The sequence below is a fragment of the Anabrus simplex genome, chromosome 2, assembly GCF_040414725.1.
Source record: "Anabrus simplex isolate iqAnaSimp1 chromosome 2, ASM4041472v1, whole genome shotgun sequence".
NCBI classification, from domain to species: Eukaryota; Metazoa; Arthropoda; class Insecta; order Orthoptera; family Tettigoniidae; genus Anabrus; species Anabrus simplex.
In genome coordinates this window covers 75,603,996-75,620,947 of record NC_090266.1, presented here as the reverse complement: position 1 = coordinate 75,620,947, position 16,952 = coordinate 75,603,996, and the positions used below count along the sequence as shown (strand labels likewise).

The following is a 16,952-nucleotide window of genomic DNA, read 5'->3' as shown; positions in this document are numbered from 1 at the left end:
AGCTTGAAGAATTAATCCTTGATCCTTTTCAACTTTACACATTTTGAATAAAAACAAATAAAATAATTGTTGCACTCTGGAATAATTTCCACCCTAAATTCTACTCACAAATTTTACACTCTCGGCCTTGTATCTAGCCCACTTAATGTAGATATACATTCTTCATTCCTTTCCCGGACACTAGGAACATGGGATATCTCGGGATCCCCTTTACAACGGCCCGTGCGCGCACTTGAATTCCCCGTCTCACGTTCGTGTAGCGGACCAGGTATCAGTTTAGAATCGACTGTTTACTAGGTGACATAAACACTCGTGACCGTTCTCACGTAACGCACTTCCTAATCTGTTGGTAGAATCTCACACTCCGTAAGTTATGCTTTACTGAGTCCTGTCTATGTGAAACACTTCATACTAGTATACTGCTCAACTGTAATATGAGCTACATAACGTCATGAATCACTGTACTATGTAACAATATAATACTTCGAACCCTACTCCACGAGTAAGTACACACACGCACCCCTGGCGTAATCACGGCTCAAACAAAATATCAGAAGTTGTCACGCACCCCTGGCGTGGTGACCGCTCGAACACTTTATCAGAAGTAGTTACGCACCACTGGCGTGGTGACCGCTCGAACACTTTATCAGAAGTAGTTACGCACCACTGGCGTGGTGACCCCTCGAACACTTTATCAGAAGTAGTTACGCACCACTGGCGTGGTGACCGCTCAAACACTTTGTCAGAAGTAGTTGTCACGCACCACTGGCGTGGTGACCGCTCGAACACTTTGTCAGAAGTAGTTAGTCCTTGTCCACGACCTCATATTTATACTCGTATCCCTTCTCTTCCGAATTCAACGGAGGTCATCTTGGGACGCGCAGTTCCGATACCCTCATACGACAATTTGCGGTTTGGCCCGTGGCTTAAATATATGATCCAATGATGTAATTATGTTCTCAAATGCTCTATACCAATTCTCAACTATTATCGTTCGCTGGTAATGGATATTTTCGCGAATTTAGCTGCCGTATCCCGGCTCGGGATTTCGCGCTCTTTTGTGGCGTCCTTTGCCTCCAGCCAATCAACGAATAGCGTCCATGAATTCTCAGAATTACACCATGCAATCTCCCGCAATTATTAACTTTTTATAAGTTTTATAATATAGTAAGGCTCCTAAATTCCACCTTATTCTGAATTGATAATGCACTTCCTCCTATCAGTTTAATCCTCGGAGTTAGCCCAGCTAGTGCTTCTTACAATACGAAGTTGTCGTCTTGCTTTGGTCAAGTGAATTTTTCCATTGGTCCACCTAAACCACGTGACCGGGAAGGCTCATATTTTTTTCTTCCAGTGCCAACCCCGCGTTCAACTCCCGCTAGTTACATGGAGATACCCTGCCATGAATTCTCAGAAATTTGCATCCGGCTCTCTGCTCTATTGCCACTACCTAGACTGTCCGGGGCTATGAAAACCTTCCGCAACTAGTCAACAACTCGTGCCTTTCTCTTTCCCCCTCGTCACAATTTCTGAGAATTCTAATTCTGCCGTTAATTGTGTTGGTTAATCTCAGTGGAGACAATATTCTGTGCATGTTTCACCACACCATCTCGGCCTGGCCTGTTCTTACTGTATGTACAGTACGATCTTCTCGCTTCTGAAAATGAAATATATATTCCTCCATAACTAATTATAATTGCATGACACTTATTTCCCACGCTACGTTTAAAAATTTTGTGTATACATGAAATTTTTAATAACTTTGGAATCACTATAGCGTCATCAATTGGTTTCTGACATCCTTCTAAACTCAATCAGTTCCTTGGCTTCAACAATCTCGTTTCATCATCGATGATTCTCCTTTGAAGTGCCTCGTTCTCTTGCTCTAATAGACGAATCATTGCTATGAACTCCAGGATGTCGCTGTCTGGGTTTCCACATTCTGAACATGGTCTAGCTATTGATGTAGGCCGGATCATTTGGACATCTACTTCCATGGCTTCTTCTTCTCCTATGGCATCTTCTTCTTCGTCTCCTTCCCCCTCTTCTTCTGCCTCGTCTTCTTCGTCTTCTCCGCCTTCTTCTCAATCCGCCTCGTCTCCTACTCAAAATCTCTTGTTTTTCTTCTAGCCCCTAGTTGACGTTCGTTGATGAACCTAGGGTCATTTGGATTCAACGAGCAATCACCTTCATTTTGAAGCATCGGTGATCTGTCCGTGCAGGACGCGTTCCTATCTCCTTTGCGACCGCCATTAGCTTCTTTCTTCCAATAATCTTCAAGGTACCGCTTCGATTCCTGCTCCAGCTCCTCCATGTTCTGTATGGACGCCTCTATGTAGGGTTTGTCTTTATCACGATCCCACACACTACATGGCCTGTCTTCCTTTCCGCCTTGATTCCTTATGGCATCCTTCCATTTCCCGTTGATTTCATCAATATCTCTCCTACTCTTCTGCTGTCGATTTTCTGATTCATTATATGCATTCTGACGATCTCTGTACTGGGCTTGGTCACGTCCTGGGTACGGGTAAGGTCGACTGTCATTCCTCCTTCCCTCATATCCTCGGTATCCCCTATCTCTCTGGAAGTTTCCTCGGTACTGCGGTCTTCCTTTATCCTGAAATGTCCCTCGGTTGTTCCACGGTCTATGTTGCCAATTTTGCTCATACGTTCTCCCGTTAGAAGTTGTTAGTTCACGACTGGTGTTCGTGCTCTGGTCTCTAGTGGACTCTGTTTTCGGGCTTGTCCCCATTTCAATATTATTGACCTGCGGCTCTGACGATCTTTGGTGCCTACCATTTCCGTGATGGGTCGTCTGGTCAAGTTGCCTTAACAGACTTTCCGCCTGTACTGCAGTGCGTACATTAGAAGCAATCAGCATTCGCTGAATTTCGAATGGCAACTGCTTCACAATGGCACTTATGAGCTCAGTCTCACAGACCGGATTGTCCAACTCGCGCATTTTATGAAATTGTGCGGTGAAGTACTCGGAGTACTTCGATGGCGCAGAAGTAGAGTATCGTCTCGAGTATAACTCTATCCTGAGATTCTGCTGCGACTCCATACTCCAATACTTCTGTAAAAAGGCTTGGCGGAACCCCATGAAGTCATCAAAGGTGTAAAGAAATGCCATAAACCAAATCGCTGGCGCTCCGTCCAGAAATTTTTCCACTGTCCGCAGTTGTTTTTCGGCAGGTATCCTGTGCTCTTGGATGTAATTCGTGATCTCCCTGGTGAACCATTTTGGCGTGATTTGCCCTCGAGAATCGAACTTGGGAGGTTTGTCATCTGACATCCTAATAAAATGAACTATAGGAGACGTCGCATGGTTCGCAGAGGCCGACGATGATCCGTCTCCCATGTGGAGTTTCGAACCTGTCGTATCAGCTGCCAAGTTTTCCTCCTTCATCCTGCTCAACCCTCTGTTCTCTGGGGTCTCGAACTCCCTATACTCTAGGTTAAAATCTCGAGTACCGGACCTGTCCTCGTGCGTCTTTAAAAGTTCAACTTCCTTCCTCAGTTCATCTATTTTATCCGCGTTGACATCCGCAATGAACTTAGTCTTAAACTGTCTCTCCACGCACTCTTCCAGTTTAATGCCTAATTTTCATTCCAACTCTTCGGTTTCCTGCTCCCGTACTTCAAGTGCTTCGGTCGCTTTGATCAGCTTATCATTTATATCTTCACAAGCCCCCAACCTGTGCTCTAAACTTTCGATCCGGACTCCCGCATCCTCTAATTTGGTTGAAACCTCACGATTAATTTTGAGGTTTTCAACTTCTGACTCCAGAACCGAAACCTTCGCTTCCGTACGTTGGTGGTCAGTACGTAGCGTTTCCACGTTTTTCACTATCTTGTCAGTTTTCCGTGCGGCTTGAATGATATGGCCTTGGATCTGAGACCTAATCTCCTCGCATCCTTGCCGACATTCCTCTCGCATCTTGTCATTCATTGCCTTTGACTCATCACGATCAGCTGACATCTGGGTCGTGATTTCATTGAGTCCTGCCACTAGCCTTTCCCTGATTTCGTTTCTATCCTCCAATGCTTCGGACCTAACTCGCTCTACCCTCTCGGTCACTCGGATCAGACTTGAATCGAAATGTTCTTTCATTTCCTCCTTCGTCTTATGACACGCCTCGCGTACCTGGTCTAGCCCTCGGGTAAATTCACTTTCGTAATTTTGACACGCGGCCCGCACTTCACTTATTTGCTCCACTAACTCCATCTTACTATTATCACAAGTGATCCGCATTTCTTCAAATTTCTGCTCCATAGACTTATTACTTTGTTCTATAGACCTATTAGTTTGTTCGAGAGACTATTTTAAGGAATCATTATTTTGCTCCATAGTCTGTTTTAAGGAATCATTAGACTGTTCATTAGACTTTTCTAACGACTTAAATTGAAGAGCCATAGCCCTCATCATATCCGCCATCGTAAGCGATTCTTCCTCTCCTACATGTCCATCCTGGGATATCTCCCCCTCTAGATCAGACATTATGAATTTATATAATAACAAATTAGGGCCAAACGGCTCCTCGCCCTACAGCACTACGTTGTCCGACTCGTTGGCTGAACGGTCAGCATACTGGCCTTCGGTTCAGAGGGTCCTGGGTTCGATTCCCGGCCGGGTCGAGGACTTTCACCTTAATTGGTTAATTCCAACGGCACGGGGGTTGGGTGTATGTGTTGTCTTCATCATTATTTTCATCCTCATCGTGATGCGCAGGTCGCCTACGGGAGTCAAATAGAAAGACCTGCACCTGGCGAGCCGAACCCGTTGTGGGATATCCTGGCACTAAAAGCCATACGACATTTCATTTTTTTTAGCACTACGTTTAACAGTTGGTCAAGGTCCTATCATCTAACGGTTCAATACTTGAATTAAATTTCTATTTTCTTACCACAATTTATATTCAATCACTCGTATCAACAACGAGTATCATAAGGACAACAAATCTTGCTTGGTTCCATCCAGAATAAATGCGTGTTAGACACACATATAAATTAATTTTCCAACTGTAATGTCAAACACCACCTAGAAATTTTTACATAACACAGCAGTCTCGTAGCTTTAAATCTGAAATTAATAAATTCTCGTCGACACAGTTCCAGTTCTCATTCCTGTATTAACTTGGAGTTTGGTACCCAGTATAAATTTTACCATATTCTCCTTGTTCTTAGAATATACTCATACTGCCCTTTGGTGACCAAAGTGTGGAGCCTCCACATTCGCAGATATAAAATCGCATCAGAAAATTTACAAAAAAAAATTATTTACGAACTGATGAGCCCAACAACCTACTTCTATCATCCTATAAAATGAGCCCCGTTCGGAAATTACTACTAGCCTATGCTATGTTAATAAATTCCTGAACACAATGACAGAATAAATAAATTAAAAACCAAGTGAAATGTAAACATCAAATTTAATAAACAACGTATTATAATAATGGGGTCATCTTGTACACTAGATAATGCCATCATTATTTAGATTTACCTTCCTAGATCTGAATAAATGCTTCCCAACAAAGCATAACCGTGATGCGGTCTATAATTAATTCAAATACCCCGATTGGGTTTAATCCTGATGTAATCAGCCTAAATGTTTAAGTCCCACGATTGGGTCTAACTATTATGCAATCCGTCCCTTAGTTGTGTGACATGATGTCGTAGCTAATGCAATGAAGTTTTTTTTTTTTTTTTTTTTTTTTTTTTTTTTTTTTTTTTTTTTTTTTTTTTTTTTTTTTTTTGCAAAAATTAAATTAAAGTCACACGTTGCTCAAGCATGATGCAATCAGCCCTTCACATTGGCCGCCATGATGTACCCGCTCAAAGCCTGAGTCCCAACCAGCATTTATCTCAGGGAGTGTTACGGTCCCAATCCATCGCAACTAATAAACAATAAATTTATATTTTGAGATATAAGATCTCAAACTAAATGTAAGGGCGCCATCCAATCAGTACTACAGGGTTGAACGGGACACTCTAATCTTTAACTTCTTTAAGGCTCATCATAAAACACACCAATTATATATATATTCAGATCAAAGGAAAATTATGAAGGCTCCATCCTAGGGATGGGGACGGATATTTAAACGGTCACCAAAGGTTTACTATTCTACAAGAACAAGAACCTGGAACTGTTTCCTTGCAAATGCTAAAGGAGCATTTTATTTAAGTAAACAAAACAATATTTACACACAACAAAATCTGTTGACCCTTGATTTGCCGGTAATTTGGCAAATTATTCCTGAAAAATGATTACATAATATTTATCACTTTTGACCACCCTTCCATTTGGGTGGTGGAACCGTAGATATCTGAAGGTATCAGATTTACCTTCGTTAACACCATGACCATATTTGATCATGAACCAATTACCTGTTGGCTAAGTGGGCGCGATCACATTGACTACGTTATCGCCTCCACTTTGATTGAGATGAGACCAACCCGGGAAACTACAAACTCTCCCCGGGTTCCTAACCAAGATATGCTAATCGTTAGTTGAAGGAAACGACAAAGCGACTCTAACCTAATGGTCCAGATGTAGGGATTTGCCTTCATTTTACACATATTAATTTAACTTATTATTTACAACCAATTGACATTATTACGTTAATTCGCCAGCTGACTTCCCTGGTATCATCCATCATCATCATCCGAAATAATAAGAAAAATAAATTTAAAAAAATATTTTATTAAATATTATTATTATTATTATTATTATTATTATTATTATTATTATTATTATTATTATTATTATTATTATTATTATTTTGTTTTTAATCAACATTATTATTAATAGTGAAGGATGACAACTGCATTTAAAATTAATTTCTTGCACATTTAAAATAGTATAGTGGATAAGAATTAAACAATATTAAGTGACTGTTCTCACCAATCTCCAAGGTTACCCGATTTAGGTGCGGTCCAGGCTGGTACATCAGTTGTCCTTCTCTGAAAGAGAAGAAAATTATTAGAAATAATACATGGCTCAATTCAATTATCACAATAATATTCGTATTAAAAGCTGCAGCAAGTATTTTCAGAGAAGTGTACATTTCTCTAAGTATAATATTGACAGTTTTGTTTCTCAAAAACTTTTGCATTCAAAGCACTGAACTAAGATTATAAAGAAAAAGGAATTATATATAGGCTTCTTGTTTCTTTCTAGCAGTTTAACACATTAGCTGCTATGGGGGTCTGACTGGACTGGCAGTATAGGTAGGTATTAACACCTGTGCCAGTCCGACCGGGCCGACAACAGCTGGTTGCTAGGTAATGTGAAATGTTATACTAAATGCACGCATCCCAGCACGGAAAAATGAACCACGGTATCTCAACAGACACTTTAGTAATCTGATGACGTAACATTGTCACCCAATTCGGTAAGCAACGCAGCGTAGAACACTTACAAAATGACACAATATGTGAAGTTAATTATCGGCCCGACCGGGTCAGCATATAACTTTATGCAGTAATGACACAGGTGAAATTCAGAATTCGATCTACTTATTTTACATTACAATGTATTTCAGTAGGGAGCTGTGACGATGGATGGTGAAGGGACCCGTTTCCTGTGGAAGGCCCTGACAGCTGGGTGACAGACTGTGTTCAGCGGCCTAAGAAATTTTCGTTGGCGGTCAGTTGGTCGGCCAACGGAGCAAGCAATTCTGTGTTCCACATGCCGCACTCGGTGGCGGTGGGCTACGATGTTCAGTTTCAGCTCTCAAGCCAGCCAGCTTCTTGCTGCATCTAAGCAATCACTCATTTTTATACGCACTAACACGTAATAGAATTTGACGTAGTGAAAGTAAGCAAACATTGTGGCTTGAAGTTCCCATGCCAAATCTCCTGTGAAAGGCTAAACAATGGCCAGTGCCCAATTGGGTCGGCAGTTTTATTTCAAGTGCTTGTAATGACCAAAAGTATATCTGCTGACCTGATCGGGACAGCAGTTGTGAACCCCTGAATATTAACATTTTTGCCTCGTTTATGGTTCATTACCAGTAAACATGCACAATAAAATAGTAAATAAGGAAAAACCATGTTTCATTTAAAATGGCACTTAAGTGGGGTGTCGTCAAATGTGCCATGGCAGCTAACATGTTAATGTTGCCCTAACACATACGTAATTTGGTGATGCTAAAGAATGGCAGAGGGTTATGACTCTAAAGGTGATAGCTCTGGCATTTGCCTCATACAATAGGAAACTGCAGTAAAACCATATTCAGGGCTCTCAACTGTGGATTTCAAGCCTACAATCTCCAAAATGCAAGTTTATAGCAACATAACTTGCACTGCACAGACCATTCACTCAGTAAATATCATTAAATACAACTCTGCTGTCTTCATTTCATTTGGCGTTGGTCATTTCAATGTGCAAGGTGCAGTACAGCAGCCCATAATTTCTTAGGTCATCCCTCGGCATCCTTTCCAGCGATTTGCAATTGCATCTGCTTTTACTTGCAGCACATGTCCACACCACTGTAGTCAACTTCTTCCTGGACCACCACCACAATGCCAAATTGTCTACACTGGAAACAATCTAATCTTGTGATATCAGCTGACAATTTCAGCACTTCAGTATGTGATCATATCAATCATTACTGATCTGCATTTAGGGCAGTCGCCCAGGTGGCAGATTTCCTATCTGTTGTTTTGCTAGCCTTTTCTTAAATGATTGCAAAGAAATTGGAAATTTATTGAACATCTCTCTTGGTAGGGTTATTCCAATCCTGTTTCTTCTGTAGTTGGTCAACATTTGGTATCAGAGAAGGCAACATGACAGATGATGCGATAGATCTTTGATTCATGTAGTCTTTCATCCATCTATCACAGGTGGCACAGGTCATTATTGCTGGCTACTTCGTCAAGGCTGCATTAATACTCATGTTCCCCTTTACAGTAAGCTGGCCATTATAAAAAAGTTGTGGACCCAAGATGCTTAAACTTCATCACTCATGGCAGATCCTTGCCATCATCTTGGATTGTTCTGATGCCCAATAGGTCTGACATCATACATTTGTTTTTCTCTTTGTTGAGAGAGCCCATTATGCACCAATCAATCATTCCATTCTTTGGTTCAGCACTGGAGATCAAGTTTGTCTCTGGTGGTTAACATGACATCATTAGCACAGAGAGAGGTTTATGATATTGATAGGTACAGGTCTGACATAATGGTAACCATCACAAAGAAAACGGAAATGGTAACAGCACCACGCTGGTGGACGCCAACAGTAATGACAAACTTATTGGAGCCTCCTGCAGCAGTTTGAACATACTCGTAGTTCCTTGGCTCTGCATAAAGCAGCCGCACCAAATGCACGAGGTACTCTGGGACACCTTCTTGTCGAAGTGTTAGTCAAATTAGATCATGTGGCACATGATCAAATGCTTTCTCACAGTCTAGGAAAGTAAGATGCAGCTGTTTGTTCTTCTTGAGGCGTACCTCAAGCATCAGCTCTGCACCATGGATTGTGTTGGTTGTGCTGCAACTAAACAAAAATCTAGCTCGATTCATGGTCATTTTGACAATTTTCATCATGTGGCTTGGGAGTTGGATTGGGTGGTGATTTTCACATTCAAATCTCCTTCTTTTGAAGAAGGATAAAGTATATTCTGTTGCCAGTCAGTCAGCATTTGTCTCTCGTTAGTAATTAGGGTAGAAAACCATCTTAACCTGCTTGCTGAATGGCATCTTTAAAAGCAGTTCAGCTGCAAGTTTGTCTGGGCCAGAAGCTTTTTCATATTTTATTTGCTTCAGAGCAGTCTTGACTTCAGTGATGGTTTTTTTTTTTTTTTTTTTTGGCTTTACGTCGCACTGACACAGGTAGGTCTTATGGCGACAATGGGATAGGAAGGGCCTAGAAGTTGGAAGGAAGCGGCCGTGGCCTTAATTATGGTACAGCCCTGGCATTTGCCTGGTGTGAAAATGGAAAACCATGGAAAACCATCTTCAAGGCTGCCGACAGTGGGACTCGAACCCACTATCACCCGATTACGGGATACTGGCCGCACTTAAGCGACTGCAGCTACTTCAGCGATGTTGACTGGCTGAAAATGCCCTTCAGTAGGTATTTAGGATTGGTGAGCAAGGGAATTCCTCAGTAGAGATCATTTCAAAGTAGCTTTGCCAGTGTTTTGAGCAAATTGCACATTCCTAAAATGCAGGTGTTTTGTCATCAAGAAACTCATGCTGTGACCATGTCTTCTTGTGTACCACATCTCTGATGCCTTCATTCCAAAGTAACACATTTTGATGATCTGTTACCATTCTGGCTTCATTATTCCATACTCTACATCAGACCTGTCTAACATGGTGCCAATGGTCTACTTTTTTAGCACCCTCCAAACAGAGATTTAGTTGTACCAAATTTAACCGTAGCTGAAAGCGTAGGATTACTTTTGAACATTGAGGTAATGGTTAAATTTTTCCTGGCATTCCTACCATTGTGATACACCCTTTTCTCTTCTTAGTTTTAGATGTACTAATTCTGCAGACTACACCCTCTAATGTATCAACCCTTGTTCCATTCCTCTATGGGGTCAGGTATAAAGTGAGATGAATCTTCGTAGTGAGTTTTTATGACCGGATGCCCTCCCTGATGTCAACCTCATTAGAGGAGTTTGTGAGATGAAATGAATGACATGGTATATAATAGCAGGAAGGGAAAGGGTGAAACTTGGTGCCAGCACATAGCCTACTCCTGTCGACGAACAACACTAAGGGGTCTGCTCAAGGCTTAACATCTCCATCTAACGGACGAATCACCACCAACAGCATCATACGACATCATTCCATACGAGCACTGCAGAGAGGTTTGTAACTGAATCCAGGATTTTGGCACGCAATCCTGCGACCACACCCTCTGATATTTCAGAATATTCTCTCAGGTCCTGTGTGCTTATGAAGTACACTGTGAATTGTGACAACTCTGTACATTTTAATCCATACTTCCTGGCATTCTAAAAAGAGACAGGGGGATGAGGTGAATATGTTGAACCTTGGAAAAAATCGTGTTATGAATGTTTCACAAATCCTTCTTTTTCAGCAGCTGCTGTTCATCACAATGGACTAGGTAGTTTCATGAAGTCCTTAGTTGAATTTGGATTGTATAACGACAAAAAGCAGTGTGCTAGTTATCTGTAGGTGCATTTTATTTGCTCATCTCTTTAACTTACAGATTTATACTTTATTTATATTCAACAACCTCAATTTTTGTCCATACTGACTGCAAAAATTATCCATCAGTTATTAACTTGCAATATTATTTTATACAGTGATTTTCATCATGACTTAACAGTTAGGAAACTACAGTTTTAACTTCCAGAGAAATTGTGTGCTGTCTCATCAAGTGAGAGATAGTCTCTGAATTCAAATTTGGTTTCATTGTAGGTAACTAGATGGCACTAATGTCAAGTCATTTATCTTTTGTTTTGAAAGCCTTAGAGAAACAAATGACGATTGTAGGCTGTTATTTAATGTAGCAGAAGTGGAAGTATCTTCATGTAGACATTGAGGTTGCACTGAGCAAAATGGTAACCAATACTATTTCCTTCAGTAACAGAAAGAATTGAAAACGGGTTTTTGGGTAATGAAAGAACACTCTGAACTTCACGAGTATCATGTTTTCGAGACAAACTGTATGTGAAAATATGCTTTCTTAGTATAGAAAAACTCCACGCTCTGAACACTTATTAAAAATAAAAGCTAGAGGTTCAGAAATCAAGTGTATTATGGTAGTCTTTTGATGATGCAATTAGATAACCAATAACAAATTTAAAAAAATAAGCCCCACCTAATTTGTTTCAGATTTTCTATAAATACAGTAGAAGTCCGCTATCGTGAGTATGGCATATAACGGGAACCTGTTATAACAACAGTTCTTCTGTCCCTTCAAAATTCCTATATTAAAATGTGCATTATCCTTCGCTTACAGTGAGAGCCCTGACGCATCCGCTATTATGAGCGATTAAGCATGCACGATTTTTTCCATTACCAATATTTATGCTCCCAGCGATTATATTGCATGTGATAGATCATCTTTGGTACCATTTCCTCGCTATTTCCACAAGTGAGCTTTCTCATCGAAATTCGAAGGCAATATCTGAGTCGATTAGTAATACCCGTCGACTGCTATTCCTCTAAAAGATCATTCAAAATGAAAGAGGATAACAAGTCTTCATAATAAATGCGTAAATAACATGTCCAATAGCAGTTGTTAACTCATTAAAAATAAAGGCTGAAGTAAGCGATCACTTAATTGTAATGCTAAATACTGCAATTAAGTAAGAATGGGATGCACCTCAAGATATGGCAGAGTTCATAATTAATTTCAGAGGTTATTTTGATATTTTCTCGCATTTGATTAAATTTTGGAAAGGCCATTATCATGTAAACTTATAGCGAGAAGTTGTCATTTCTCTGCTGGCGCTTGAAATATGTTCTCATGATACATATAGTACAGTTAAGTTATGTTAGGTGATGCCGTTTGAATAAGAAAACTGAAATGTTTGCCACAAAATGCTATCGATCATGTTCAGTACAGTATTGTTTTCTCGCTATGTGCACTTGCAAGCTGTCTTGTCAACATTCCAAGGCGAAGTTGGAGTCTATTAGTAGTACCCGTCACTGCTGTTTCGTAAATAAAATCATAAACGAAAGAGGAGAACATGTTTTCGTAATAAATACATAAACAACGTGGTCGTTAGCAGTTGTTAACTCATTAGAAATAAAGGCTAAGTAAATGATAGCTTAATTTTAATACTCTACACTGAAATTAAGTAAGAATGCCATACACTGCAAGATATGGCAGAGCGCATCACTAATTTCTGGGGTTAGATTATATTTTCTCGCGCCTGGTTAAATTTTGGTAAAGCTATTATCATGTAAATTTATAGCGAGAAGGTTATCACTTTTCTACTGGCACTTGATATATGTTTCCATTGTACACACGTGGTTAAGTTAGATTAGGTGACGCTGCTTGAATAAGAAAACTGAAACGTTTGTCACAAAATGCGATCTTCGGTATCGTTTTCTCGCTATGTGCACTTGCAAGCTCTCTCGTTGATATTCGAAGGCGATGTTGGAGTCGATTTGTAATACCTGTCAACTGCTGTTTCGTAAAGAAAATTAGAATTGAAAGAGGAGAGCATGTTTCATAACAAATATGTAAATAACGTGGTCAATAGCAGTTGTTAACTCATTAGAAATAAAGGCTAAGTAAATGATCACTTGATTTCAATACTCTACACTGAAATTAAGAAGAAATGCGATACACCTCAAGGTATGTCAGAGAGCGTCACTGATTTCAGAGGTTAGTTTATATTTTCTTGTGTCTGGTTAAATTTCGGAGAGACTATTCTCATGTACATTTATAGCGAGAATGTTATCATTTCTCTACTGGCGCTTGCAATATGTTTTCATGATTCATATAGTACGGTTTGCTGGTCTGGCACCCAGCTGTAAAACTGCCAACGCCGAGTGGTGGGCGGCGGGAAATATCCTAGCTCCCTAAGGGGACCAACGGCTTCGGGCGAATGAGCCCCTTTAGGGTGGGGTGATGGTCCCCACTGTGGAGGAAATGCCACTGGAATTCATTATGCAGCGTCTGTTCTCCAGGTTAGGGGCGGCTGCTCAAGGCGTCTGTACTCCAGAGGAGCGGCCTCATTATCACCTCACTGGATCACATCCAGAGTTGTAATTCGGGACCTAGTCCCACACAGGTGACACCTTGACAGTCAACCATGGAAGGTCTTTTAAGGATTACTCCACCGGCTGAACAAAGAGTTCAGAGAAGGCAGCATTCGGATACGGTGGGCTGCCACCTGAAAGATACTGCGAAGTCGGAGGCACGGAAATACCCCAGTACCACATACACGAACGAGACAAAATCAAGAATCAAACCAAAGCAGATAACATACTTCTCTACACACAATATAAACTCATGCAAACCGGTAAACTAAAAGTGATCACCGACATAATGGACCAACACAAAATTCTTATCTTGGGATTACAGGAAATTAGAAACACTGACCAGGATGCCTTGGAATCTCAAGGGTATGGACTTTATAAAGGTATACCCGGGAAGAGAGTGATGAAGAATGTCCCACAATTTGGAACAGGATTTTTGGTCAGCCTTAAAATAATAAACTCAGTTCAAGAATTCAGATCACAGTCTCCACGACTCTCAACGCTCACCTTAAAGGCATCTAATAAAATCTATACTATAATAAATGCCCATGCTCCCACTAATGATAAAAACAGCTCCTCGAAAGACCAAGAGGAAACAGGAGAATTTTGGGACCTATTGGACCAGACCATAGATAACATCCCCAAACACCATATAAAATTATTAATAGGCGACTTCAGTGCTCAACTAGGCAGAGAAAGAAAATACTGTGACATCATCGGAAAATGGCCAGCACACAAGAAAACAAATAAAAATGGAGAGAGACTAGTTGACCTGTGTAGAAACCATAATTTAATCTCAAAATCTACATGTTTTAAGAGGAAACCTCAAAAACTCAAAACGTGGAAACACCCTGACTACACTAAAGGCGAATGGCAACTGGATCACGCCTGCATGGACAAATACCACCACAAAGAGATCTATAACATCGAAGTCCTCCGAGGAATAGACACAGGTTCAGATCACTACGTAGTTAAAATTAAAATTAAACTCACTCCCCAGAGGAGACAACAAAAGCAAGCCCTTAAAACTAAAAGAAAAATAGATCCTACCCAGCTAATCAACAACAAAAATTACCAGAAAGCTACTGAAAAAATAAAAATCACAGATAAACTTGAAGACTTAGTACACAACCTTAAACAAATTGCAGAAAACCTGGCTCCAATTAAACCACGTAAAAAACATCAATGGTGGGACAGTGAATGTGATGAAACAGTGGGGAAAAGATATCAAGCATGGCTATTACATCAGTCCCATAAAACAGAAATATCCTATCAAAAGCTAGTAAAACAGAGAAAAGAAACTACCCAAGTCTTAAGAAGAATAAAAAGACAACATCATAAGGACACCCTGCAGTTAATTGAAGAAATATTCAATAAAACTCAATCAAGGGACTACTACAAAACCTTCAGAAAGCAGCTCCAAAAATATGAACCCCCGACCCTACTGATGAAGGATGAAGATGGTAAGCTGGCCCATAACAATAAAGACAATGCAGAAATTCTGGCTAAACATTTCAACAAGCTTTTAAATTGTGAGAAACCTACAGAACTCCTTCATTTGAACACCAACACCCCGATAAGAACATCACCAGAGAACATCAATCCCCCACAATAAAGGAAGTCTACCAAGCTCTGAATAAATTAAAAAACTACAAAGCGCCAGGAGAAGATCAGACCTTTGCGGAAATCTGGAAACATGCAGGAACATCAGCAAAAGTTGCCCTCCATCAGCAACTTGTCTCTATCTGGATTAAAGAAGAACTACCAGAACACTGGACAACAGCCCTCATTCATCCACTGCACAAAAGAGGAGACAAAACCGACCCTAATAACTACAGGGGAATCTCGCTCCTAGACATAACATACAAAATATTTCAATAATCATCCTTAATAGGATAAGTTTACAACTTGAGAAAGAACTAGGAGAATGTCAAAGAGGTTTCAGACCCTGTAGGAGCTGTCCTGATAAGATCATGAGTCTTAAGTTGATAATGGACTAAGGAGAAGAAACAGAGATATGGTGATAACATTTGTAAATTTCAAGAAAGCTTATGATTGCATCCATAGAGAATCTCTGTTTAAAATTTTAAGACACCTTCGACTACACCCCAAATTAATAAACATGATAAAATTGACTCTCACCAACACCAAATCAAAAGTGAAGTTTAGGGGTGAAACATCAGAGACATTTGAAATTAAAACTGTACTACGGCAGGGAGATGGGCTCTCACCACTATTATTTAACTGTGCTCTAGAAATGGTAATGAGGGAATGGTTTAGGAAATGTCCCCCAAAATAAAGATTGGCCGAAAAATCAAAACAAATTGCCTGGGTTTTGCTGACGATTTAGCATTACTAGCAGTGGACATAAAAGAAGCAAAAACCCAGTTATCAGAACTTCAAAACATTGCATATAAAATTGGCCTCAAAATATCATTTGAAAAAGCAGAAATTATGCCCCAAAAACCAACACAGCTAAAAGAAGTCACCATAAATGGCAATAAAATCAAAATAGTAACTCAATTTAAATATCTTGGAGAAGTAATAACACATAACCTAAATGAAAAAATCTCAATCCAAATAAGAACAAATAGATTAGCTAAAGCACAAAAATTAACATGGGATATCTACAAAAAGAAATGTCTATCAATAAATACAAAAATAAAACACTACAACACAGTTATAAAACTGGATGCTACATATGCAGCAGAAACACTCTTTTAACTGAATAAACAATCAAAGACTGACAGACTTCAGAAAATTGAAAGGAGGATTGGAAGAACCTGCATCAACAAAAAATACCAGAAAGATGGACAGTGGCGGTTAATACCTAACAAAGTCGTGTACAAAGAGCTAGAACCCATTACAGATACTATGCGTAAGAGGAGACTGGGATTCTTTGGACATATCATGAGGATGCAGGATTCAAGACTTCTGAAACAACTAGAACAACACAATCTCATCTCAAAAATTACCACAACAGGATGTAAATGGATCAGAGAAGTAAGAGAGGATCTGAAGGAAATAGGCCTTACAACAGAAGACACCACAAATAAGATAAAATTGAATACAAAACTCAAGAATACAAACCTCCGTTTTACCCTTACACAAAACAAACCAACAACATGCACATTTTCAACTGAGGAAAGGGCACAAAGATCGGAGCGTCTGAAGAAGTACTGGGAGGACCGCAAAGCCCGAACAATCCCTTCAAAAAGACCTGAACGACGGACTGACTAAAGTGATCCTG

General features: G+C 40.1%; 1 protein-coding gene across 4 annotated transcripts in view; it reads right to left on the bottom strand.

Moving 5' to 3' along the window:
• Gnpat (dihydroxyacetone phosphate acyltransferase) overlaps positions 1-16,952 on the bottom strand; it is a 358,549-nt gene that overhangs the window by 29,509 nt on the left and 312,088 nt on the right. For all 4 annotated transcript variants that reach the window (XM_068226080.1, XM_067139838.2, XM_068226081.1 and 1 more), the window contains one exon: positions 6,905-6,963. In XM_068226080.1, the coding sequence (XP_068082181.1) occupies positions 6,905-6,963 (59 nt within the window). The remainder of the gene's footprint in view (positions 1-6,904; positions 6,964-16,952) is intronic.